Source organism: Antennarius striatus, chromosome 16, assembly GCF_040054535.1.
Source record: "Antennarius striatus isolate MH-2024 chromosome 16, ASM4005453v1, whole genome shotgun sequence".
Taxonomy (NCBI): domain Eukaryota; kingdom Metazoa; phylum Chordata; class Actinopteri; order Lophiiformes; family Antennariidae; genus Antennarius; species Antennarius striatus.
The window spans coordinates 859685-881853 of NC_090791.1; the positions used below are offsets into that span (position 1 = coordinate 859685).

The window sequence follows — 22169 nt, forward strand, 5'->3', positions numbered from 1 at the left end:
AAATCAGTTTGATTGATGACGTATTTGAAATCTGCGGCCCCTTTAAATTGAAAGCTCCGCCCCTTCCTGTGAGACACGTCATCACAAACAAACATGGCGGCCCCCGGCAGCAGCTCCCTCTGTCTGGCTGCTTTAGCGCTCATTGCGGCGCTTCTGGCCGTGTTGTACGCGACGTGTCCCGGTTCCGTTTGGCCGGCGGTGTGCGGGGCTCTTCTGACCGGGCTGCTGGTAGTGTGGCTGCGGCGGCGGGACGCCCGAACGGCCCGGCGGGTGTGCGTGCTGGTGCTGGGGGACATCGGTCGCAGCCCTCGGATGCAGTATCACGCCCTGTCCCTCAGCAGACACGGGTTCTACGTCACGTTCACCGGATATTCAGGTGAGGGGTCACAGCTGAGAGAACCGGGGACAGTTTGTCTGAAAACAGGCTGTTAATAAAGTTTAATTGAATGAGTGACCCGTCAGGAATTAGTATTGATGTCTTGATAAACTCAAAGCAGCTCCATCAACTTCAGGAGCTACAGAGCTGTTCCCTTATGTCACGTGATTATGGACCACTTGTCCCTGATTGGCCGAAAGCATCCTGGCTCACAGTGTGACGTCAGTATTAGTCAGCTCCGATCTGATCTCAGGTCACGCCTCTCTGTGTTCTGTCCAATGACGTCACGCCTCTCCATGTTCTGTCAAATGACGTCATTTCAGAAAGCAGGCCTCACCAAGACGTGCTGAGTCAGGAGAACATCAGGATCGTCTCCATCGCAGAAGTCAAAGGTGTTCGAGGTACGAAGAGTCGAGTACTTGTAGTACTCTGGTACCAGTAGGTGTGTTCCAGTGGTACTGGTACCAGTAGGTGTGTGTTCCAGTGGTACTGGTACCAGTAGGTGTGTGTGTTCCAGTGGTACTGGTACCAGAACACACACACCTACTGGTACCAGTACCACTGGTGGTACCAGTGGTACTGGTACCAGTAGGTGTGTGTGTTCCAGTGGTACTGGTACCAGTAGGTGTGTGTGTTCCAGTGGTACTGGTACCAGTAGGTGTGTGTTCCAGTAGTACTGGTACCAGTAGGTGTGTGTGTTCCAGTGGTACTGGTACCAGTAGGTGTGTGTGTTCCAGTGGTACTGGTACCAGTAGGTGTGTGTGTTCCAGTGGTACTGGTACCAGTAGGTGTGTGTTCCAGTGGTACTGGTACCAGTTGGTGTGTGTTCCAGTGGTACTGGTACCAGTAGGTGTGTGTGTTCCAGGGCTCCCACTGGTCTTCTCCTACGTGCTGAAGGTGCTCCTTCAGTGTCTGCAGCTCCTCCGGCTGCTGCTGACGATGGAGACCCAGAGTCGGGTCCTGATGCAGGTACGGCTTTAACACAGACGGCCCGTCAGGACGGACCCTGGTGTTGACTTACACCCGTTTGCTCTGCTCACGTCCCAGAATCCCCCGGGCTTACCCAGCATGGCGGTGGTCTGGTTTGTTTGCGTCGTGCGTGGCAGCAGATTCATCATCGACTGGCACAACTACGGCTACACCATCATGGCGCTGAGCCACGGCCACACACACCCGCTGGTCCTGGTGGCCCAGTGGTCAGTCCTGAGGGGGTCAAATGCTCCTTCAGTCTCAGCATCTTCATCTTCTGCTGTGTGAAGACCTTAACGTGTTTCCGTCGTCTCTCAGGTACGAACACGTCTTTGGACGTCTGGCCGATGACAACCTGTGTGTCACTGAGGCCATGAGGGACGACCTGCAGGAGAACTGGGGCATCAGGTGGGACTTCAGTCACTTCCTGTTTAATACAACAAAAACAGAAGGACCAACCACAGACGAGTACCTCAGTATGAATGAAGTAGTACCCCGAGATACGAGTTTAATCTGTGTCAGTCATACAAAAAAGCCCCAAGCCCCCGAAAATGTGAAAAACAACATATTGTATCCATCCGCCAGCAGCGGTTTTGTCCTGAAGCAGGACTCGTACCTGGAGGTACTATTGTACGTGTGTGTCTCATGTGAACTGGGCCCCGCCCCTCCGCAGTCGTTGTTGCATAGTCATGCTGAGTCACGCATCTACTTCCTGTTCTCAGGGCGACGACGCTCTACGACAGACCTGCCGCCGTCTTCAGAGAGACGCCGCTGGAGCTGCGTCACCGCCTCTTCGTGCGTCTGGCGCGGATCCACCCTCAGTTCCAGGACCGGTGAGGACGTCCGACCTCGACGGTCAGACGTGTCGATCGTCACATGACCTCGTCTGTTCTCCTCCAGCTGTGACGAAGACAAGGCGGAGGCGGAGAAGACGCTCTTCTCGGTTCGTGACCTCACTGATGACACGGTGGCGTTAAGGGCGGGGCGACCGGCGCTGCTGCTGAGCAGCACCAGCTGGACAGGTGAGAGGCAGGAACCCGATTGGCCCCCGCCGACCCCACATGTCTGTTCCTGACCGGACTCTCCCTCCCCACAGAGGATGAAGACTTCTCCATCCTGCTGGAGGCTCTGGAGGGTGAGCGGAGGTGAGGAAGAGCGTTTGTTTGTTTGTTTGTTTGTTCTCACCCCCATCTGTTTGTCAACAGAGTACGACAGCCTGGTGAGGGGCGGGGCGTCGCTGCCGGCGCTCGTCTGCGTGATCACAGGTAACCCTCCGCCCTTCATCGCCTATCGTTCCCGACCGGCGCCGGCTTCACCGGAGCTCGTTTGTGTTTGAGCAGGTAAGGGTCCTCAGAAGGGACACTACCTGGAGCTGATCGACTCGCTGGGTCTAGAACACGTGACCATCTGCACCCCCTGGCTGGAGGCGGAGGACTACCCTCTGTTACTAGGTGAGATCCGTAAAGTAGATCCAGTGGAGACAGAACTCAGATCTAGACCGCTCTGATTGTCCACGTTCTCCATGGAGCTAAGCTTTTGTGTGTGTGTGTGTGTGTGTGTGTGTGTGTGTGTGTGTGTTCAGGTTCTGCAGATCTCGGGGTTTGTCTCCACAAGTCTTCCAGCGGTCTGGATTTGCCCATGAAGGTGGTGGACATGTTCGGCTGCTGCCTGCCCGTCTGTGCCATTCATTTCAAGTGGTGAGCACCTACACACACACACACACACACACACACACACACACACACACACACATATTCATCTTTTCCTTCTCGTCGGTCTTTCCTCCCAGTTTGCCTGAGCTGGTGAGACACGAGGAGAACGGTCTGATCTTCAGGGACTCCCAGGAGCTCACACAGCAGCTCCAGGTGAGGACAGTTCATTCCTACCCAGAATGCACTGCGTCAAAAGCTCTCCAGAAAAGAAACATTACATCTGAAGAAACGTTAGAGCCGTTTGCTTCCGTTAAGCGGTTGGTTTGTGCGTCCAGTCTCTCCTGTCGGGGTTCCCCGGGTCGGAGGGCAGACTGGGCTCCTTCAGGAGGAACCTCCAGGCCAGCAGGGGGCAGCGCTGGGACGACAACTGGAACCAGAACGTCCTGCCTTTGGTTTCCTGATTGGAGCGTGATCTGGATCTCTGGTGGATCCAGATTCAATCTGTGACCCGTTACATCATCCGTTTGTAAATAAAGTTTTATTTTGATTGTTTGTACAGTTTGATCAGTTCTATCGACGAGTCTCTGTTGTAAGGAAACACGTCTGTGACGCCCCCCGTCAGCACCTGGTGCTCGATTCCCTCCTTTCCTGTGGAGACAAACGCCTTCAGTCAGATGAGAACCGTCACCATGGAGACGGATTCACAGCGGGACATGGGGGGGGGGGGGCGTCTCACCAAGCCGCTGCTTGAAGCTGCTGTAGGTCTCCTGGTTCCTGACGGTGGAGCAGATGAAGACGTCGGGCGATGAAGACCTCAGGATCCGACCCAGCAGCGCCACCAGGATGTCGGCGACGACGGGGTCGTAAACCACGTCTACGGGGGGGGGGGGGTTGTTAACATCGTGACATCACACTGGTTACTCCAGGAACAGAATCTGACCTGATGCGATGACGGTTTCAGCCCCGATCCGGGTCAGCTCTCCCTCGGTGGCGTCCGTCCAGTCCAGCTCCTCCACGCCGACCACAGGAGACGTCAAACCGTTCAGCTGGACGTTGGTCCGGAGCTTCTGCAGGACTCTGGGGTGACAGTCGCTGAAGACGTACCTGCTGGGGCTGCAGGAGCGACAGATGGCGACGCCGGCCAGTCCCACGCCGCTGCCCAGCTCCAGGACCGTCCTGCAGGGACGGATCGGCTGTCAGGACGACGGGAATGGTGGTGACGGCGGCGGATGTAGAGGCGGAGCTCCGTTACCTGCCGGCGAACACCTGCTGGTGATCCAGAGCCCACTCAGCCAGGTAGAGGGCTGCTTCCCAGGTCACCAGGCCGGTCGTCCCCTCCGAGATCAGAGACGCGTTCTCCAGCAGGCTGACGGCGTCGCCGCCGGGCTGTGGGACGACAACCGACATCATGAACCATGATGATGATGATGATGGAAGGAATGAGAATTCCTGGTACCAGGAAGTAGCTCTTGTAGAACTCCACAGCGTCTTCGGCTCCAACAACCTCAGCCAGAGCGTCGTACAGCTCGTCCAGAGGCTCGCAGCCTGCAGCCTCCTGCTGAGGGCACAAACACCCACACGCAGGTGAACATTCCTGGTTCCAACACGTTTTACTGGAAATAGTTTCATTATGTAAAGGAGACCGACCCGTCTGATGAGCTCAGACAGGAACAGCCTCCTGAATCTGACCGATGGCGGGAACGTTCTGCACACCGGGTGAAGACACGTCTGTGGAACACAACACATTGATTATTGATTACCCCTGACAGGTTTATGATTAGAAAAGTCTGAGAGGTTGAGTTTATACTAACGTGTTTCAAGATGTCTGAAATCAAGTCGGAGGATTTACAGCTCTCAAGGTCTTTTTCTAAAAACTACCGAAGAAAAAAATCAGACTTTAAACGTGTTTTTTATTCTTAATAAGCTGCATCTGATAAAACATTGATTATTTTTAAAAAATACTTAAACCATTTTTATATGATTGTTCGACATCGACCAGCGCGGTGACATCATTCCGTTAGACACGGAGGACATTCCTCCATGTAAACACAATTTCGACCGGAAAGCTTCTGGACAGACTTCCGGTCTCACCTTCCACGGAAACGAAGCCAGACGCCTCATGACGAAGAAACACGCCTGAAAGTCCCGTAAAAAATCCGCTTTAGACGTTCCGGCGCTGTCAGGTGTCCGGTCCGGCTCCGGAGGCTCCATCCTCAACGTGCTAGTGTTTACTTCCTGGTTCCCCACAATGCATCGCGAGCTATTCTAGCAAGAACTACTGGGTAATGTTGTCTCCTCCCCCTGAGGCTTCATCCATCCGTTGCTCGTCTCTTCTGCAGGTTTAGACCAAAACTACTTGATGGCTACACTGAAACTTGTCTACTGAACCGTTTCCACAAGAAAAATGAAAAATTATTTATGTCCAAATCAAAATGAGTACTTTCACTATAAATAAAACCAACAGGAAATGGTTTGAACCATGTTAGATAGATAGATAGATAGATAGATAGATAGATAGATAGATAGATAGATAGATAGATAGATAGATAGATAGATACTTTATTAATTACATAGCGAATAAATACTGTTAGTATGAATTAAGACAAAAACAGAATGAGTGTAGACATCCACCGAGATGGACCCACAGCGGTGGGTGGAAATTTAACTAGTTTTTCTTGAACCATCATTTGATTTTAACCCAGTCGGAGGTTTTCATCCCGCTCTTTTCCTGCTGCGTCACTGCGTGAGGAGATAAATGCCTTTACAGTTGGTAAACTCCCCTTTCACCACCAGCAGCAGACAGGAGCCGTTTACTGGTGAGACACAAGTTCACGACAGTATACTTATAATAAGACGCAGACATTATTATTTTTAATTGTTATTATTATTATTATTATTATTATTATTATTAGTATTGTTATTATTATTATTGTTATTATTATTATTATTATTATTATTATTATTATTATTATTAGTAGTAGTAGTAGTAGTAGTAGTAGTAGTAGTAGTAGTAGTTATAGTAATAGTTGTATATCTTCTGATAATAAAGTTCAAATGTCATTCAATATTTGTAATTGTTATAGGCTTTTACTTCATATACAAATAAAAAGGATCATAGTTTCACAAATCTATAAATATAAAAGACCTAATTACATATAAAAACCCTAATTGCACTAATTGATTAATATACTGTACAATAAAGATATAAAGATGCAAATCTGAGCAAACACTTCTCTGAATCACGTTTATGTTAAAAAATGTGAAGGTCTTACTTCCCCTGCATTCTCGTCTATTGGAAGATATTTTTGTTTTTCCTGTTTTTAAAACTCGACGGTCGTTACTAAAAAAGGAACCAATGTTCGCTGACCGTGTTTCCTACCGGTGTCTTTTATGCACCGGACTCACAACAAACAATATGGCGCCGCTGGGCCAAACTCCGCCCGTCGGTTCTCAATGGAAGGTGAGAGCTGGTGTCTGTGTTGAAACAGGTAGAAAACGACTTTTTCTTTCTTATTATTAATCCACTGATCTTTTACAGTCTTCTAAACCGACTAACGTTCACATCCGGTGACGGAGCTCAAATCAGCTCTAATTACATTCAATTTGGAGTACTTTTACTTTAATGAGTGAAAGAAGGTTTAAACTCGAATTTAAAAGCTTGCAGGCGGAATCTTTTTTTAATTCGTAAATCTTTCCATCGTATTCTGTCGGGGTCTTTTTTTTTTCGTTAGCTGATCCGGTTCCCAGCTAGTTTTTCGTTAGATAACTCGCTTTCTAACTGTCATGGACATCGATGCTGTGGCGCCTCAGGCTTTAGATGTTGGCACAACAAACTCGATATGTGAAGGACAAGAAGAGGTCAAACATTCAGTTTGTCCGTTAAACTACATACAGGAGATGGAAATGTGTTATACAGTCGTTAAGGATGCTATAATTTCCAAATTTATTCCATTGTTTGCAACATTATTCCAGATTTAATGTGAGACAAATAAACTCAAACGACGGGAATAGATTTACTGGATAACAAAGATCTAGATTGTTGTCTGTCAGCTTATGATTCTAACAGACATGTTACCACTATTGTGTTAATGTTTATGGTTTGTTTTATTAATGTTTAATCAGCTGCTGGTGATTATTATCTAATGTCTTTGTGTGTTCAGCTATAAAACTGCTGTTTTCCAGTTTAATCCAGTTCACACACATGATTACTGTTAACAGACGTCTCATTGTGCACTGATGATGGTTTCCTTCATCTGATGTTAACATGGAGCTGATGGAAACCTTCATGTGAAGTAAATAATTAGTTTAGAATGTTTGGAGAGGAAACATGACCAACAATGTATCGTGGAGACCCGTTAGTCTTATTCCAGTCGTGCTTGAGGTCACCTGACTGTTTCTGTCTGTTTCCGGGTCATCAGAGATTCTGGAGGCTGAACTCTGAGCAGGAGCCATGGTGCTGAAGGTCTTCTTCCCTCAGTGCTGCAACAGGGCGGACAGCGGTCTGCTAGTCGGCCGCTGGATCCCCGGCCACGATTCTGCCGTGGTGCTGGCGGTCATCCACTACCCCTTCATCCCCGTGCAGGTCAAGCAGTACATCCAGCAGGTCAGTGAAGATCCCTGACGTCTGGATCAGATTCGTAATCACCCGATTATCTAACGTCTTCATCCGTCTCTCCTCCATCTTCTCTAACCAGATGCAGGCCCGCAGCCTGGTGGAGCTGTCGGTGCTGGGTTCCTGGAGTTTACCCAAAGAGGGCCAGGAGGGCATGGAGAGCTTCCTGAGGGACCTCAGCACCATCTTCCCTCAGCGGCGCTGGCTCCAGATCAAACGTGAGGTGGGAAAGATGGGCTTCACCTGCCGGGTTCTGGACCGGGATCAGTGTAAGACTCTCAGACTGATGTTTGACTGATGATGCTCTGTTTCATGTCTTGAAGTTCTTCTGAAAGCTTATTTAACCCCAGGAGGGGTTCTTCAGAGAGGTCAGTAGTGAAGACTTTCTCTTTCAGATGGAGAAGTTCAGCAGGAGACCGACAAGAAGAACGAGAAGCTTGAGTTGGGTGACGATGAGGCTGGAATCGATGAAGAGGAGGAGGAGAAGGTTATTTTTGTCCACTATGAGCAGAGGAAGGTGATGCTGTCGCAGCTCCACCCTGTCCAGGATCCTGAAGCTAAGCCCGATCCGTCGTCTGAGCTGAGACAGGTAGGAGAGGGGTTCTCATTGGGTTCCCTCCATGGTTCCATCCCGGCGTGAACAGAACCCTGACCTCCTCCCGTCCAGGTGTTCCAGACGGTGGCCCGCAGTCAGCCCCTGTTCTTCCTGGACAAGTACGACGACGGGCCGCTGAAGTCGACCCACTGGCAGTCAGAGGGCCGGGAGGCCAGCATCGTCGTGGAGCTGCTGAAACAGGCCTCCGTCCCGCTCTGCCTGCTCCTCAGCTGGCTGCTCTCCATCTGGACCTGGATCCGGAACCTCCGGTGAGGCTTCCCGACTCGTCCCACCGTGGTTCCGCCTCCAGCTCAGACACAAGTCTGTCCAGCTTCATCTGGTTTGGAGTTTTTCAGGTTTAAGGAAATCTAGAAAAGAGTCCGACTTAACAGTTTAAAAGAAAGACGCGGAGAAATGACCTGAATTTGCTCCAAAACTCAAGACTTTTTTCCGACCTTCAGTCTGAGGTGCAGCTTTGAATCCATCGCTCTGGTACGGATCTGTTTCATAGCAGATCAATAACCTGATTATTCTGATTGTTTTTTTTTTCAACCTTAGGGTTTTCAGTATTTTCCCGCTGCGCTTCCTGCTCAGCAAACTGTCCACCTGCGACCAGCTGAGCTACAGAACCGACCACCTGGAGACGCTGAGCTCGGCCCAACCGGCCGCCGGACACCAGCAGTTCATGAGGTGATGTCATCGCCGCTCCGGGGTCGGGGACGAGGGGGCGGTTCCTGCTGGAGGTCGTCTGGTGAGGTTGTGACCTCCGTGTTCGTTTCCCTGCAGGAAAGCTAACATCCTGATGTCGCTGCTGGTGGACGTGGCGCTGGGGCTGCTGCTCATCTCCTGGCTTTATCGTGACGACCACATTGCCATGTTGGCCAACGCGCTGCTGCCTGCGGCCGACGTGAGTGTGAAACCCAATGGAACGTTGTCAGGGCGACGGAACCCAGATGAAGGCGGACAAACAAACAGATGTGACATCTCTGGAGGTCACTGACCTCTCGTTTGGGTTCTGTTTGTGTCGGGTTTAGTAGAGTTTGGAACAGCCTTAACATCCTGAGCGCTGAGCGAACTTTCCGTCCTCCTCAGCGTGTGTCCAAAGAGCTGCAGGAGCTGCTGCAGTGGCTGATGGGAGCTCCCGCTGGGCTGAAGATGAACCGGGCCCTGGACCAGGTCCTGGGTCGCTTCTTCCTGTACCACATCCACCTCTGGATCAGTGAGTCGCGTTTGTAAACCCACCCGTTGGTAGAGCTGTGGATCTGGTGCCCCCTGGCGGTCGTAAAGGCTAACTACACCCCCGTGTGTCTCCAGGCTATGTCCACCTCCTGTCACCCTTCATCGAGAGGATCCTGTGGTACGGGGGCCTGTCGGCCTGCCTGGGCCTGACCTTTGCCCTCTCGCTGCTGTCCGACATGATTGCCCTGCTGACCTTCCACATCTACTGCTTCTACGTCTACGGAGCCAGGCTCTACTGCCTGAAGGTCTACGGCCTCTCGTCTCTCTGGAGGCTCTTCCGGGGGAAGAAATGGAACGTCCTGCGGCAGAGGGTGGACTCCTGTTCCTACGACTTGGACCAGGTAATGCCCAAACACATATAGCTCCTCCTCCTCCTCCTCATCATCATCATCGCTGAGGTGCAGACGCTCACTCTGGTTGTGGTTCTGCAGCTCTTCATTGGGATGCTGCTGTTCACCATCCTGTTGTTCTTGCTGCCGACCACGGCGCTCTACTACCTGGTCTTCACGCTGGTGAGTCGAACACTGGGCTAGACTTCCTCTGCTGTACTTCCTGTGCAGCGTCACCAACGCCGTGTTCCCGACGGAGCGTGATGGTGACGCTGTAACGGATGAAAAAGAATCTAAAAAAAGTTGGACATAAAATAAAAGATTGAGTTCAAGACAGGTGGCGCAGTGGTTAGGGCAGCCGCCTCACAACACGACAGACCCGGGTTCGAGTCCCGCTCTGTGCGGAGTTCTCATGCTCTCTCCGTGTCTGCGTGGGTTCTCTCCGGGTTCTCCGGCTTCCTCCCCCCTCCAGAAACATGCGCTTCAGGTTGATTGGCCGTTCCAAACTGCCCGTAGGAATGAGTGTGTGTGCATGGTTGTGTGTTTTTGTGTGTGGCTGCGCGGTGCACTGGCGTCGTGCCCAGAGTGTCCCCCGCCTCATGCCCTATGCCGCCGAGATAGGCTCCCTGTGACCCGCTGCGGGGGATACAGCAGTGGTGATCTGAAGATGACTGAATTCAAGACAAACATTAATTCAGTCTAGATGAAGACTTATAGAGTGTTATAGTGTTATGTAGACTTCTAGAGTGTTATAGTGTTACGTAGACTTATAGAGTTTTATAGTGTTATGTAGACTTATAGAGTGTTATAGTGTTACGTAGACTTATAGAGTGTTATAGTGTTATGTAGACTTCTAGAGTGTTATAGTGTTAGGTAGACTTCTAGAGTGCTATGAGGAGTTACGTAGACTTATAGAGCATTATACATTTCAGCATTCAGCATTTCAAACAGGCATCCAATCACAGATGATCGTGTTAAATCTCCTGACGTGATTGGTGTTCCTGCAGCTGCGGCTGCTGGTGGTGCTGCTGCAGGGCGTCCTCCACCTCAGTGTGGACTTCATCAACTCCTTCCCTCTGTTCGCCATCGGCCTGCGAGTGTGTCGCTCCTACCGGCTGGCAGGTAGGTCGCCTCGACTCCGTGTGTGTGAAAGCGTGACGACGAGCAGAACGGACAAACCAAAGTGTTCTGATTCTGATGAAACCCTGCCAGAGGTCGTAGCGTTCTGTTCTCCCACGTTTTTAAAGCTCCTGAACACAACAGTCAGAGCAACAGTTTTGTTTGTGTCAATAACTGCTGCTGCTAGCGTGCTAGCAGGCTGGCTAGCGTACATATTAGATGATGGTACAAACCCGCGGATGATGGAGGGAAATCTGGCTAACGGGAGGCTAACTCACGAGCTAACAGGTTCAGGCTGACTCAGCAGACTCTTCAGACTGACCCTCCTCTTACTCCCGTGTCGTGACCTTCACAGAGGGCGTAAAGTTCAGGGTTCTGTGCGAGGAGCCGGGGACGGCGCTCCACCTGCTGATGGAGGTGAGACTTTCATGTTCTAATAAATGTAATTGGTGGTAAAATTAAAAATGTGATGTCATCACTGCGTGAACGATGACATCATGGAGTGTAGAACCAGTTGTTTTGCAGTATTCCAGAGAGAGGAGGATTCAGCTCACTGAAGTATTTGGAGTGGAGCGGTTCTTTGTCGGTTCTCAGGTGAACGTTTCCTCCCTCAGATTAATCCTTTGACGTCCAGCGCCATTGTCCAGACCTACCGCATCCCGACCTACAGCTGCTACCCCAGAGACTCCTGGGCCGCCCTGGTCAAGAAACTGTTTGTTGGGGAGCTGATTTACCCCTGGAGGCACAAAACCACCAAGACTGACTAATGCAAGAAGAAGAAGAGGAGGAGGAGGAGGAAAGGGAAGTGGCTGAATAAACACTGAGGAATGGTGGGAAGGTTGTAAATTTAGTGTGAAGGTGTGATTGGTTATTTTCTGATCAGGAAAAACAAAAATAAGCACAATGAAAGTGGAGAAGGCCACAAAACCGGCGAGTGTTCACATCCTGCTGCTGTTTTAGACCTAAGGTCATAAAATTCAAACAAAATACTGGATTCTGACTGTTTTACATCCTTCCCTCTTTTTGACATTTGGTCTTAATGTTTCGGGCATAAATTACGAGCTACAGATGTGAGGTGAGGATTAACCTACCTGACATCACGCCCCTAACAAGACGACACGAACGGACCAAACCCGATTAGTTTGAATGTTTGATTTTGATGTTATTTTATCTCAAATTTCTCCTGAATGTTGGTGAGACCAGCAAACATAGGAATTTTCAATTGTGCTTGAGTTCAGACTCTGAAAGCTTCGCTCAGGTTCACTCCATCACCCTATTCATTAGATGTTTATAATAACTGCACTGATCCCATAGTTTCATGTAGTAAACGTCTTTCTCGAATATTGAAATAACTGGTTTTAAGCTGTTTTAAATGTTATTTGCAGTGCAGAACTTTTTTAACCTGTAAGAGGTTTAGTTCAAAATATATAGTTTTCATGTATTTTAATATTTCCTATATGAATAGGAAGTGATGACGTGTCTTTACACGTAGAACTGATTCTGCTCCGGTTCTGTTTGTCAGTTGATTTTTATTTTATTTTTTACATGCTAATTCGTGTAATTTTTAACTAATTCTTGTCTTTCTTTATTAAATCAACCTGAACTAGTTGTCTTTAAAACAGAGTTAGCCTAGCTGAGCTAGGCTAAACGTGTCCATCTGAACTTATTCACAAAATGTTTTGTTTGAAGTGAATTATTTGTTTTTTTTAAGAGAAATTTTAATGCCCTTCTCTTTTTCAATCACTTTTTCATGCTAATTTAGAAAGTTTACTTTTTGTGTTATCATCCTCAAAATGTTCCATTGCAAATCAATAAAATTCACACATATTAAATGTACTGTTTCTTCTTTTAATGAAAAAAGAATTGTGAATCATTAATCATTGTACAGTCAGGGGTTTTCAGGTGATCCTGCCGGACAACGAACAACATTCCTGGGTTAATAACTCTCAGAATAATTACACAGAATGACTGATATGCCTTTGAACTTCTTTCTGTATCTAATGTTTTATGATTATTGTCTTTATGCTTATTTTTAAATTATCTTACAGAAATAAAGACATGTTCATAACCTGCCACTACGTTCACACTGAAGAAACTGATTGCCAAGTTGTGACATCACACAACAGTTTTTAATACAGAATGAATGTGAGATAAATCAATCTGTACATCTTTAGAATTTCTTACTGCATTTAATCTACAGAAAGAAATGACTGAACTGCCAGATTTTTATTCTCCTTCAGGAGAGAAAAACACCAAGAGCAGAAATGTAATCTCTTAATTCTTGCTTTCATCTCATGTTCCCAGCAGTCATATCAGAAAACAAATATTCAAGCCAGAACAAACTAGAATTTAAAGCAACAGTCCAGCATGAGAGGAATCGTGGATAAAGATGGTAGAAATGAATTACTTTCATCTTTTTAAGCTGCCGTTCTCTTCTTGTGGACACCAGAGTATTAAACTGTTGTTTTATTATCAAGGCTAGAATAAAGATTCCCCAACATAATGTCTTTATTTTTGCTGGAGACCTTAGATAGATAGATAGATAGATAGATAGATAGATAGATAGATAGATAGATAGATAGATAGATAGATAGATAGATAGATAGATACTTTATTAATCCCGGAGGAAATTGTATAAAGCAATAATTAGCAATTAGTAACAAGAGTAATAAATAATGATAATAAACTAGAGCTTAGCTTTAGTAATCTTTCTTCACATTAGACTGTCTTTGCTTTGTTCTGCGTTTTTCCAGCCACAAATGACTCATCTTTGTTCACATTCCCCTCACCATCTGCGTGTTGTTGACAACAAACTTTGATGGACGTCACCCTAAACCAATCAGCGCGGCTTATGACGTCACTGTGTGTACAGTGACCAATCGCTGCACAGAAAGGCGGGGCTGTGAGCCAGAGGGCGGGAACAGAGCGGACTGGCGAGCAGCCGATCTGTCAGTGTTGTTGAGCAGCGTTGAGGAGCCGCAGCTGTGATTATGGATGAAGGTAACGGAGAAAAATGGAAGAATCACGGACTGAGATTACCTAGTCCTTCAGCGGAGATTTGAACCGGACTTAAAATCTTAAATCCACCGCAGATATCAGCATCTTCTGAACTCACGGGAATCTGTAATCCGGTGGAAGGAAAGAAAGGAAGGGGCCTGAAATCAACGGACGTCGTTAAAGTTGAGCTGCGGGTTGCGCTAGCTAGCTTAGCGTTTAGCTCGCATCGAAACACCAACAGTCTGAATTTTTTCAGCGTGGAAGTGACTTTTAAAAGGTAATGTAACGTTACGTGTGCGGTTGTGTGGCGTGGAATGACGTGACAGTGTCTTCAATTCACTACCGTATCTGTAACGCTAGCTAAGCTAAGCTAAGATAGCTAACAAGCTCTCTCCCAGGACTAGCTTGTTGTTGTTCCCTTGCTAATTTATTTGGAAGCTTTAATGTGGAACCAAAAGATGGTGAACCCTGCAGTGTGAATGCTTTTTAGTGAAGTGTGTTAGCACAGCTAGCTGCTCATAGCGAAGCTAATTGCTCATAGCTACGTATGTTGTTATAATAGACATGTTTTTCTAACCTACCAAGAGTTTTGGCACCAAGCCTACAACATCCAGGAGTCATTGCGGTCAGGTCGAGCGTTAGTTATTTTGTAAAGGTGTGTGCTGTTGTCATTAAGACCAGGAACACTTGGTGAGTCCTCTAACATGACCTGTCAGTCAGGTGTGACGTCACAGCCAGGTGTTCACGTTGGCTAAACTCTGTTTCTTATCTCCACCCTCACAGATAAGCATGTTTGGCTTCCGCCTCTTCCAAGAATGAATTGACTTCATTCTCAGTGGATCGTCCTGTTTTGGTTTGAGGATCATCTGCTTGCACTCAGGTTTGAGGACCAGGAATAAACCGGGACTGGATGCTGGTGGAAGCCTTTTAATGGGATCATAAACACCGAACTGGTCCTGTGAGTCCAAACCCACTGAAGCTGCCCGCTTTGTGAGCACCCACCTGTTGAACGAGGAGCGTTTGGGCTCCGATGTGAGGCGTGATGGGCAGCCAGGGCAGCCCGGTGAAGAGCTACGACTACCTGCTTAAGTTCCTGCTGGTGGGGGACAGCGACGTGGGCAAAGGGGAGATCCTGGACAGCCTGCAGGACGGGTCAGCCGAGTCCCCGTACGCGTACAGCAGCGGTGAGTCACTCACTCTGTGATGATGATGATGAGGATGATGATGAGTTGTGTCACCACAAACAGCATGAACATGCTAGCAGCACATGGGAGAACACACAATGACCCTCTGATCCATCCACGCTGTGAAACCATTGTCTTCATGGTGGAGCAGTGTGTTTGGCTTCAGAAGCAGCTGGACTGCTGTTTGTGGTTCAAACCCCTAAATGGAAATCCAGTAGCTTCAGAGTCGAGCTCTAAATCCATTATTGTTCAGTTTAGAGCTCCTACAGTCAGGAAAGCGACTTACTTGAAGATTCCATCCACAATTCCATCACGCTAACTGGCATCCAGTCGTCTCTAGTTTACTTCATGTAGCTCTGTTAGCGCCGTGCTACGAAAGGGAAGGCTGCTGGTTCCTTACCTGGCCAGGTGACACCTCCCTGGGTGTTGGAGCTCTGATCTCTCCGGGGGCCGACAGCCGCTGTTTGATCAGCACTGTTAGCCGCCGTTCACACCTCCTGGAGGGGCGAGTAGGGAGACCAACTGAAGAACTTAACAGCCGTGATTCAACCTGATGGGCTGGATTTGTGTTTGCCCCGAGGCGGAGTCGGTTTGGCTCAAAGCGCAGCAGGAAATTCACAAACTAATTCCTGCGACGTTCTGCTCATGAAAAGCTTTTATTTGTCTGGTTTTCTCACTAGAAGACGTCAGAGCTCCTGTAGAACTACAGGACTCACATTATTGCTGCTCCACTATGTTTGCTTGTTTTTTTAATATATATATTTGGAATCTTTTTTTTAGCAAATCCCCAAAGGAAACGAAGGCTAGCTCAGAGTAAAGGCATCTGAGTTAATTCCACTTATAAAAAAGTCTTTAAACAATAATCATCCTGTTGTCGTCGTGATGCAAATTATTCTGCACTTATTACTACAGTAAAAGCATCTGCTCATTAGTTAACACAGCGTTCTCCTGGAATGAGATGTGATGAGATGTTTTTCATCAAATAATTGGCAGTAATTTAAACTATGTGTGAGTTTCTATCGTCTTGAAGATGCCCACTGACGTCAGGAGCAGTGATGGGATGTTCAGATGTTTCAAACCCTCTGAGGTTATCTCCTCATTACGTCTTCAGGCGGTTTGTTCTCCACAGACACATTCCCCCAAACATCCGTGACGTTTTCCAGATCGACTCATGAAAGCGAGGCATGAAAAATACATCAGTTAGCAAAATGACCTCTTTTCACTGATGCTAAGCTAAAGGTTTCTGCCAAAGGCCGATGCAGCCTGTCGGCATTTGGCAGCAATGTGAAGACGTCCCAGCGGGTCTTCAGATGAGTGATGATGAGAGGCTAAGGATAAGCTAAGCAAGGCGCAGAGACATCAAGGAAACGTCTCAGGAGAGCGAGGCTGCTAATCCAACGAGGAACTAAAGGTTTAATCTGCCGATTAATGAGGAAAATATTTGAGGATGCACAAAGTCGGGTTTTGTGAGTTGATGCTTGGGAGTTGTGTTATCTAATCGGCTTTTCTGCGGGTAATAAAACGCTAGACGACCACCTCATCTCTTCTTAAAACGAGCAATTTCGATACATGAAGCTCTGCTATCGATGTCATCCGTCTGCCAGAGAGCGTCTGCGACGACAGAAGGGAGAACCTGAACCTGAATCAGGACGACCATTCCCATCTCCACAGACGTTAGCTGCAGCCGTTAGCTTCCTGTTCTCCTTTCGAGTCGAGCTCCCATGGGCCTTTGCCCAGGTTTGTCCTAGGTTGCTGCTTGTCACGGCGACACACCGGGGTTGGATTCCGGTTGGTCTGGACCACTTTGACCTGGTTGAGTTGGTGCTAAGCGGCTGCGTTAAAAACAACACACTCTGAGGCGATGAGCACAAACCGTCCTCCCATAGTTCAACGGTTTGAGTGGAAAAGTCGGCCGACGCCCTGACAGGAAGCGCCAAGGTCCAGCTGAGACATCAGAGAAGATATTGATTATCTGGGATATCTGTAAGTGAGAGGAAGCACTCGTGACAAAGCGCCGCGTTCACTCTGATTCAATTAGACCAGCCTGAGCTCAGCACTTTACGTCCTGGAGGAGTGGAAGATGTGGCTAATGTTGTTAGCCATTGTGGCTAATGTTGTTAGCCATTGTGGCTAATGTCGTTAGCCAGCTGCTGGCGTCCAGAGGAGGACGGCTGGAGCACGTCTTCAGACCAAAACACTGTTCAGTTTGTTTCCACCAACAATAAAGACGACCCACGTCGATGCCTGTTGGCTATTTATGGTTTCATCATCTCTGTTTCCATGGTTACCAGCTGGACTCGGACTGAGGTGCCGCCGTATACCTTTGTTGTTTCTGGGACTTGTTTCCATCCCAGTTGAGCGTTTCTGGTCCGTAACGCAGAAGCTAGTATGTATTTATGCTCAAACCTGATTGATGAACTGATTTATCATTTTGTGACGTTTTAAATTCTCAGGAAAGAATCAAACCTTCTAACAGGAGAAGAAATGCTGCATCAGCAAATCCCTGTTCTTGGACATCTCCCCACTGTGGGACTGATGAAAGAATATTTTGTCTTAGCTTGGGACCATTTGCAGCGGAGGATTAATACGCATCAGTTGAGCTCCCACAACACCCCACAGACACACCACACAAGTACAGAGTGTGGGAAATGTGACTCTCCTGTGAATTGACTGTTTGCCCCTAGGGGAAACAAGTGAGCAGGTGTGGCAGGGCAACAGGTGAGCAGGGCGACGGGTGGAGCAGTCAGACAGGTTTGTGGCGCTGACAGATGTTGTTGCTTGAACACGTTCACTTTTCACCAAAATTATTTTTAGTTTTGTCGCTTGAATAATTAAAGGTTTTAAATCTCTGAGCGGCGACGCTGGTGTGTGAGTGTGTGAGTGTGTGTGTGTGTGTGTGGGTGTGTGTGGGTGTGTGTGTGTGTGTGTGTTGTGTGAGAGAGAACGCTCCATGTCTCAGAGCTTTACCCCAGTTCCACCTTGAGGTTCACGTTTGTGGATCTGATCAGGACCAGTGGGGCCGGTGGTGTGGGTGTCGTCTCCCATAATGCATCTGTCCTCCTAACCCTCCCTGTTTGTCCGTCTGTCCAGGCATCGACTATAAAACCACCACCATCCTGCTGGATGGGCGGCGAGTGAAGCTGGAGCTCTGGTGAGCGAACCAACGACCGCACACAGCAGGAATTCTGGGAAATAAAACGTATCAGTAAAACAACAAAAACAATATGTTGTTGTTGTTTACCATACAAGAAAACAAACACATCCCACAAACATGAAGCGTTGTCCTGGTAACACTGGATGTTGTGTCCATCTGCTAACTAGTGGTGGTGTCCTGCATCTCCAGGTTTTACTGTAACTCAGTCCAGTGCTTCCATCCTCCTGCCCCAAATACTCACTGTTGATTAATCCACTCCTGAAAATAGTCCCTGACAGCATCTCTAATGAAATGGCTGTTATAAAATAAATACATATGAATGTTTCCCATCCCCAACATGAACCAGAGACGACGCGTCCCTGAACACAACTCGACTCGTTCACCTGTTTGTTGTTCTGTGTCAGAACCGAACCTGTGAGCTGGCTGGGGGCGTCTGAGGGCATCTGAGGGCATCTAAGGTCATCTGGTGTGTGGTTCCGTGTTAATCTGTGTGTTCTTGTTTCCAGGGATACGTCGGGACAGGGGCGGTTCTGCACTATCTTCCGCTCATACTCCCGCGGCGCTCAGGTGAGTCGGTCAGGCGAGGCGTGATTCGGTCAGGCGAGGCGTGATTCGGTCAGGCGAGGCGTGACTCGGTCAGGTGACCTAAACCTGCTCACCTTGTTTTCACCAGGGCATCCTGCTGGTGTATGACATCACCAACCGCTGGTCGTTCGACGGCATCGACAGGTGGATCAGGGAGATCGATGAGGTGGGTGTTTCCTGTTGCCCTTTTAAATTAAAAGCGCCATGTCACTATTGAAATCAAGAAAATGTGGTTAGCTGTTGGTGAAATACAAACACAACTTGTTTTTGTTTGTTGGTTTGTGGGGTTAATTGGTGGAACAGAGCGGGGGGGGGGTTGTTTGTCTGACCGGAGGTCAGGAGGAGTGAGACGACCCGAGTGTTCATGTCCTTCCTGTTGAGGGTGTGTGTGTGTGTGTGGTGGTATTTCTGGCCTGTGGAATGTGTGTGTCGGTGTGGCCCTTCCTGCTCCACCTCGTCTTATTTTCTGCCACGTTCAAGAGCAAAAGTAAAGCAGAGATGAAAACGACTGGAGCGCTGCTTCGGTTTTACTCTTCTGCTCATCATTCTTTCTTTCTCGTTATTGATCGATTGATTGATCACCTGAAAACCCAAACACACCGTTTCCATTTTTCCAAAGTTCAAATCAATGAAAACAGTTTGTTTGGTCCAAAATATCAGCAGGAGAAAGAGAAGAGGAAGAAGATCTGGAAACACGTTTATAACACACACGAGTAGAGGTCGTATCGTAGGATCAGTAAATGAAATGCTGATATGTATATATTCAATATATTGATTCTAAATAAGTCAACCTCAGGAGAGAAGAAGGGAAATGAAAATATAATGTAGATGTAAAAAACTGGTTTACAGGTTAGAGGAAGGGAAAGAGGGAGAAATGGAAGGAAGGAGATGACATAACTCTTGGGACATGTGATCGTCATCAACCAATCAGAGCTGCTGTTTCTAACACGCTCCTCAGCATGAAAAGGCATCATGTTGGAGGCAGAAGAGGATGATGAGTGGTGACAGTCGGGGGGTGATGTAGGGGAGTGGATGGGGGGGGCTGGCTGCTGTCGAGTTTCATTCAGTTTGTCAGAACAGATGAGGATGAATTAATAAGAAGCTTCCTGGTGTCACGTTGGATGAAAGTCTCTCATTCCCTCCTCGCCCCCCACCCCCCCTCGGGCTTCTCCAGTGATGCTACTTTCGCTCGGGTAACAGGATGTGCTAACTGTCCTCCCTTTGGTCCTCCCGTCCCAGCATGCTCCAGGGGTTCCTCGGATCCTGGTGGGGAACCGCCTGCACCTGGCCTTCAAGCGGCAGGTTCCCACCGAGCAGGCGAGGGCGTACGCCGAGAAGAACGGCATGACCTTCTTTGAGGTCAGCCCCCTGTGCAACTTCAACGTCATCGAGTCGTTCACCGAGCTGTCCCGCATCGTGCTGATGAGACACGGCATGGAGAAGTTCTGGAGGCCCAACAGAGGTGAGGGCCAGGGGGCCGGGGGCCCGGAGCGGTCCAGAAAGTCAGTCTGGTCTCATCAAAGAAAACAGTTCTGTACATGTCGTAGTTTCTGTTGAGAAACGTTTCCATTGTCCTGCTGAAGGACGACCCAGAACCCATTGGTTAAGAGAGAATGAAGTCCTCAACATACAAACAATCCTCAGCTGAAGTGTCTGCGAGTCATTTATTAAATTCCAATCTCTAATATCCATCTGAGGTCATTTAAATGTCATTACTACTTTAATACCAAAGTAATCTCATTACTACTCTAAATACTAAAGTTCTATTACCTCAGACTGACAAGAAACAATTACAGGACATTAAAGCATCCCATAATAATAAAATCTTGTAGTACTATAATGTAACTTTAACATCAATGCCTGTGCTGAATGAAAGGGGAACTACAGCAGTCAGACGTGTTCGCATCTCCGAATGTTGGTATCTTGAGGACTTCCTGTGGCGCCTCCTGGTGGGCGTGTCCTTCCTGTGTTGTGATCAGCTGACCGTCTCGTCCTCTGCAGTGTTCAGCCTGCAGGACCTCTGCTGCAGGGCGATCGTGTCGTGCACGCCGGTGCACCTGATCGACAAGCTGCCGCTGCCCGTCGCCATCAAGTCCCACCTCAAGTCCTTCTCCATGGCCAACGGCATGAACGCCGTCATGATGCACGGACGCTCCTACTCGCTCGCCAACCCCGCCGGCGGCTCCAAGGGCAACAGCCTGAAGCGCTCCAAGTCCATCCGCCCGCCGCAGAGCCCGCCGCAGAACTGCACCCGCAACAACTGTAAGATCTCTTAATGGGCGGCAGCCTGACGGCGTGCAGCTCGGGGCGAACCCCTCGCCTTCATGGGATCAAATTAGAGTGGGAGGGGCTTGATGTCAGAGGAATGACTACAAACATTGAGACTGATTGTCGCCGCTACCGACTGAGTGTTAAATAATGTACAGGAACTATTTTCTCGCCGTGACGCTCCACAAGAAACCACCTCCGGCTCGTCAGTGTCCCTCCTGTCCCTCCTGATTTCATCCATACCTGAGCTCACTTCCTGTTTGAACGGCCAGGTAACCACGGAGACACGAGTAAACAGTCACGTCTGCTCTGTTTTAAGTCGCACCGACCTGGAACCTGGACCAGATCTCCAGACGTGCCTTCAGTCGGAATCTGAACGTCTGAGCGTTTCTCAGTCCACAGAACGAGACGACGGTGTATTCTGAAGCTCCAAAAATGTTTTGTTGACTCTGAAACTTCACCCAGAATTCCATTGGGGTGGGGGGGCGGGGCGAGGACACAATGACTCACTCTTCATTTCTAACTGAACTGCTCCCAAAACAACCATAAAATTCCAGGGATGAGTTGAAAATCCCCACTAACCAGTTCTCCCAGCGCGGGATCCAGCGATGCCTGTTGCTATGGATACCACCTTTTTCTCATCATTTTTAACTTAATCCCGATTGTGAAACAGGAACAAATTCTGATCTTTCTGCCCTGAGAGCTTCTGGGAGTTGTAGTCCTCTCCCTGTCGCCTCTTCCTCCTCCTCTTCCTCATTTCTTCCTCTGTCCGACGTCCACAAACAAACAGAACTTGTACAAAGGCCACGTACACTTGTGTTTTCAGCTTCCTGTATTTGCTTAGTTTGATCCAGATAGTCACAGATTTAATATTAAGTATTAGTGATCAATACTTGGAGTATTACATTGTGTTTAAGACACTAGGAGCCAAAACCAATCCAGAGAAAAATTCTTTTCTTCTCTGTTTCTTATCCTTTATTTCACGTATGACGACACGTTTCCATGGATACATTTACTCTTCATAAACGACACGATTACAAGCCGAACACTAACCGGGTGGAATATCACTGAATATAATCCACACTGTTTC

General features: G+C 48.3%; 4 protein-coding genes across 10 annotated transcripts; 3 read left to right on the forward strand and 1 right to left on the reverse strand.

Moving 5' to 3' along the window:
• Positions 1-25: 25 nt before the first annotated feature.
• Positions 26-3549, forward strand: alg1 (ALG1 chitobiosyldiphosphodolichol beta-mannosyltransferase). The gene is made up of 13 exons (XM_068337815.1): positions 26-376; positions 700-777; positions 1242-1345; positions 1424-1572; positions 1664-1753; positions 2068-2178; positions 2246-2367; positions 2442-2480; positions 2551-2610; positions 2686-2796; positions 2928-3042; positions 3135-3210; positions 3333-3549. Exons 1-13 carry the CDS (start codon positions 94-96, stop codon positions 3456-3458), a joined length of 1464 nt encoding a protein of 487 aa, XP_068193916.1. The 5' UTR covers positions 26-93; the 3' UTR covers positions 3459-3549.
• On the reverse strand, positions 3505-5296 carry eef2kmt (eukaryotic elongation factor 2 lysine methyltransferase). Of its 4 annotated transcripts, none has more exons than XM_068337817.1 (8): positions 5089-5293; positions 4809-4871; positions 4645-4725; positions 4454-4552; positions 4250-4383; positions 3938-4173; positions 3734-3871; positions 3505-3645 (listed from the first exon to the last, which is right to left on the reverse strand). In XM_068337817.1, the coding sequence occupies exons 1-8, from the start codon at positions 5206-5208 to the stop codon at positions 3536-3538; spliced, it is 981 nt and encodes a 326-aa protein (XP_068193918.1). In that variant the 5' UTR covers positions 5209-5293; the 3' UTR covers positions 3505-3535. The 4 variants fall into 4 exon arrangements, with proteins under 4 accessions (XP_068193918.1, XP_068193917.1, XP_068193920.1 ...); XM_068337816.1 differs by having other exon boundaries at positions 4454-4555; positions 5089-5286; XM_068337819.1 differs by lacking the exon at positions 4809-4871 and having other exon boundaries at positions 5089-5296.
• A 387-nt stretch (positions 5297-5683) lies between these two features.
• On the forward strand, positions 5684-12983 carry pigq (phosphatidylinositol glycan anchor biosynthesis, class Q). Of its 4 annotated transcripts, XM_068336064.1 has the most exons (13): positions 6392-6485; positions 7416-7600; positions 7692-7878; positions 8005-8198; positions 8277-8473; positions 8763-8894; positions 8991-9111; positions 9297-9423; positions 9519-9784; positions 9875-9955; positions 10780-10894; positions 11247-11308; positions 11506-12983. In XM_068336064.1, the coding sequence occupies exons 2-13, from the start codon at positions 7448-7450 to the stop codon at positions 11656-11658; spliced, it is 1788 nt and encodes a 595-aa protein (XP_068192165.1). In that variant the 5' UTR covers positions 6392-6485; positions 7416-7447; the 3' UTR covers positions 11659-12983. The 4 variants fall into 4 exon arrangements, 1 of the variants encoding a protein (XP_068192165.1); XR_011038313.1 differs by lacking the exon at positions 6392-6485 and adding an exon at positions 5684-5813 and having other exon boundaries at positions 10780-11308; positions 11506-11592; XR_011038312.1 differs by having other exon boundaries at positions 10780-11308; positions 11506-11592.
• An 866-nt stretch (positions 12984-13849) lies between these two features.
• rab40c (RAB40c, member RAS oncogene family) lies at positions 13850-21540 on the forward strand. Its single transcript, XM_068336065.1, has 7 exons — positions 13850-14165; positions 14672-15072; positions 18163-18223; positions 18733-18793; positions 18900-18977; positions 20051-20273; positions 20813-21540. The coding sequence occupies exons 2-7, from the start codon at positions 14931-14933 to the stop codon at positions 21085-21087; spliced, it is 840 nt and encodes a 279-aa protein (XP_068192166.1). The 5' UTR covers positions 13850-14165; positions 14672-14930; the 3' UTR covers positions 21088-21540.
• Positions 21541-22169: the final 629 nt, after the last annotated feature.

Excerpts from the sequence above, each read along its gene's own strand:
- alg1 (XM_068337815.1), top strand. The coding sequence starts at position 94 with ATGGCGGCCCCCGGCAGCAGCTCCCTCTGTCTGGCTGCTTTAGCGCTC. Across the intron at positions 1,573-1,663 it reads CTGGTCCTGGTGGCCCAGTG|GTACGAACACGTCTTTGGAC; the intron begins GTCAGTCCTGAG and ends GTCGTCTCTCAG. Across the intron at positions 2,368-2,441 it reads GAGCAGCACCAGCTGGACAG|AGGATGAAGACTTCTCCATC; the intron begins GTGAGAGGCAGG and ends CCCTCCCCACAG.
- eef2kmt (XM_068337816.1), bottom strand. The coding sequence starts at position 5,208 with ATGGAGCCTCCGGAGCCGGACCGGACACCTGACAGCGCCGGAACGTCT. Across the intron at positions 4,384-4,453 it reads TCTACAAGAGCTACTTCCTG|CCCGGCGGCGACGCCGTCAG; the intron begins GTACCAGGAATT and ends GTCGTCCCACAG. Across the intron at positions 4,174-4,249 it reads CAGCAGGTGTTCGCCGGCAG|GACGGTCCTGGAGCTGGGCA; the intron begins GTAACGGAGCTC and ends CCGTCCCTGCAG.
- pigq (XM_068336064.1), top strand. The coding sequence starts at position 7,448 with ATGGTGCTGAAGGTCTTCTTCCCTCAGTGCTGCAACAGGGCGGACAGC. Across the intron at positions 8,199-8,276 it reads CGTCGTCTGAGCTGAGACAG|GTGTTCCAGACGGTGGCCCG; the intron begins GTAGGAGAGGGG and ends CCTCCCGTCCAG. Across the intron at positions 8,474-8,762 it reads ACCTGGATCCGGAACCTCCG|GGTTTTCAGTATTTTCCCGC; the intron begins GTGAGGCTTCCC and ends TTTCAACCTTAG.
- rab40c (XM_068336065.1), top strand. The coding sequence starts at position 14,931 with ATGGGCAGCCAGGGCAGCCCGGTGAAGAGCTACGACTACCTGCTTAAG. Across the intron at positions 18,224-18,732 it reads CGAGTGAAGCTGGAGCTCTG|GGATACGTCGGGACAGGGGC; the intron begins GTGAGCGAACCA and ends TCTTGTTTCCAG. Across the intron at positions 18,794-18,899 it reads CATACTCCCGCGGCGCTCAG|GGCATCCTGCTGGTGTATGA; the intron begins GTGAGTCGGTCA and ends TGTTTTCACCAG.